The 932-nt window shown below is 25.4% G+C and overlaps 1 protein-coding gene across 1 annotated transcript in view; it reads right to left on the reverse strand.

Moving 5' to 3' along the window:
• The window catches only part of LOC106691654 (uncharacterized), a gene marked incomplete at its 3' end in the record, with an annotated part of 31,321 nt that overhangs the window by 26,943 nt on the left and 3,446 nt on the right, over positions 1 to 932 (reverse strand). The window contains exons 2-3 of the mRNA XM_067052682.1: positions 738 to 812; positions 255 to 329 (exon numbers count right to left, since the gene is read on the reverse strand). Coding sequence (XP_066908783.1) covers positions 255 to 329; positions 738 to 746 — 84 coding nt within the window. The remainder of the gene's footprint in view (positions 1 to 254; positions 330 to 737; positions 813 to 932) is intronic.

The following is a 932-nucleotide window of genomic DNA, read 5'->3' on the forward strand; positions in this document are numbered from 1 at the left end:
ATAAATCTTGATTATTGATGAATCAATGTAAAGTTATTTCTTTTAGTTGATCGATTTTATGAAATACATCTAGAATACATGTAGCTGATTAAAAGATCATTCTAATTGGGAAATTACTTTTAAATTATTTTTTAAGCAAATAACAAGTAAAGAGGATACTACTACGGAAAGCTACATACAAGGGAAGTTTTGACTAATTAAAAAAAAAACGACATTTTCTCTCTCTTTATTACTATTTGATAAAACTAATTTACCCTTTCCATAATTCTTGGCAGCTCATCAATGAAATCATTCTTGTTTCCATTATATCCTTTCTCCCATCCATAGCTCTGAAATAGAATACACTATTATACATCTAAAAATAAAAGTATAATTACAATAAGCAATAAAGTTAATTTGAAATAAATTAATTACGTATTACGGAAATCTTTAGGATATATATATATAAATAATGGAACAACACATGGTTCTACAGATTCAGATCATAAATCTTGATTATTGATGAATCAATGTAAAGTTATTTATTTTAGTTGATCGATTTTATGAAATACATCTAGAATACATGTAGCTGATTCAAAGATCATTCTAATTGGGAAATTACATTTAAATTATTTTTTAAGCAAATAACAAGTAAAGAGGATACTACTACGGAAAGCCACGTACAAGGGATGTTTTGACTAATTAAAAAAAAACGACATTTCCTCTCTCTTTATTACTATTTGTTAAAACTAATTTACCCTTTCCATAATTCTTAGCAGCTCATCAATGAAATCATTCTTGTTTCCATTATTTCCTTTCTCCCATCCATAGCTCTGAAATAGAATACACTATAATACATCTAAAAATGAAAGTATAATTACAATGAGGAATAAAGTTAATTTGAAATAAATTAATTACGTATTACGGAAAACTTTAGGATAAATATATATATA

This window comes from Halyomorpha halys, unplaced genomic scaffold, assembly GCF_000696795.3.
Source record: "Halyomorpha halys isolate HHAL.00 unplaced genomic scaffold, Hhal_1.1 Scaffold2609.1, whole genome shotgun sequence".
NCBI classification, from domain to species: domain Eukaryota; kingdom Metazoa; phylum Arthropoda; class Insecta; order Hemiptera; family Pentatomidae; genus Halyomorpha; species Halyomorpha halys.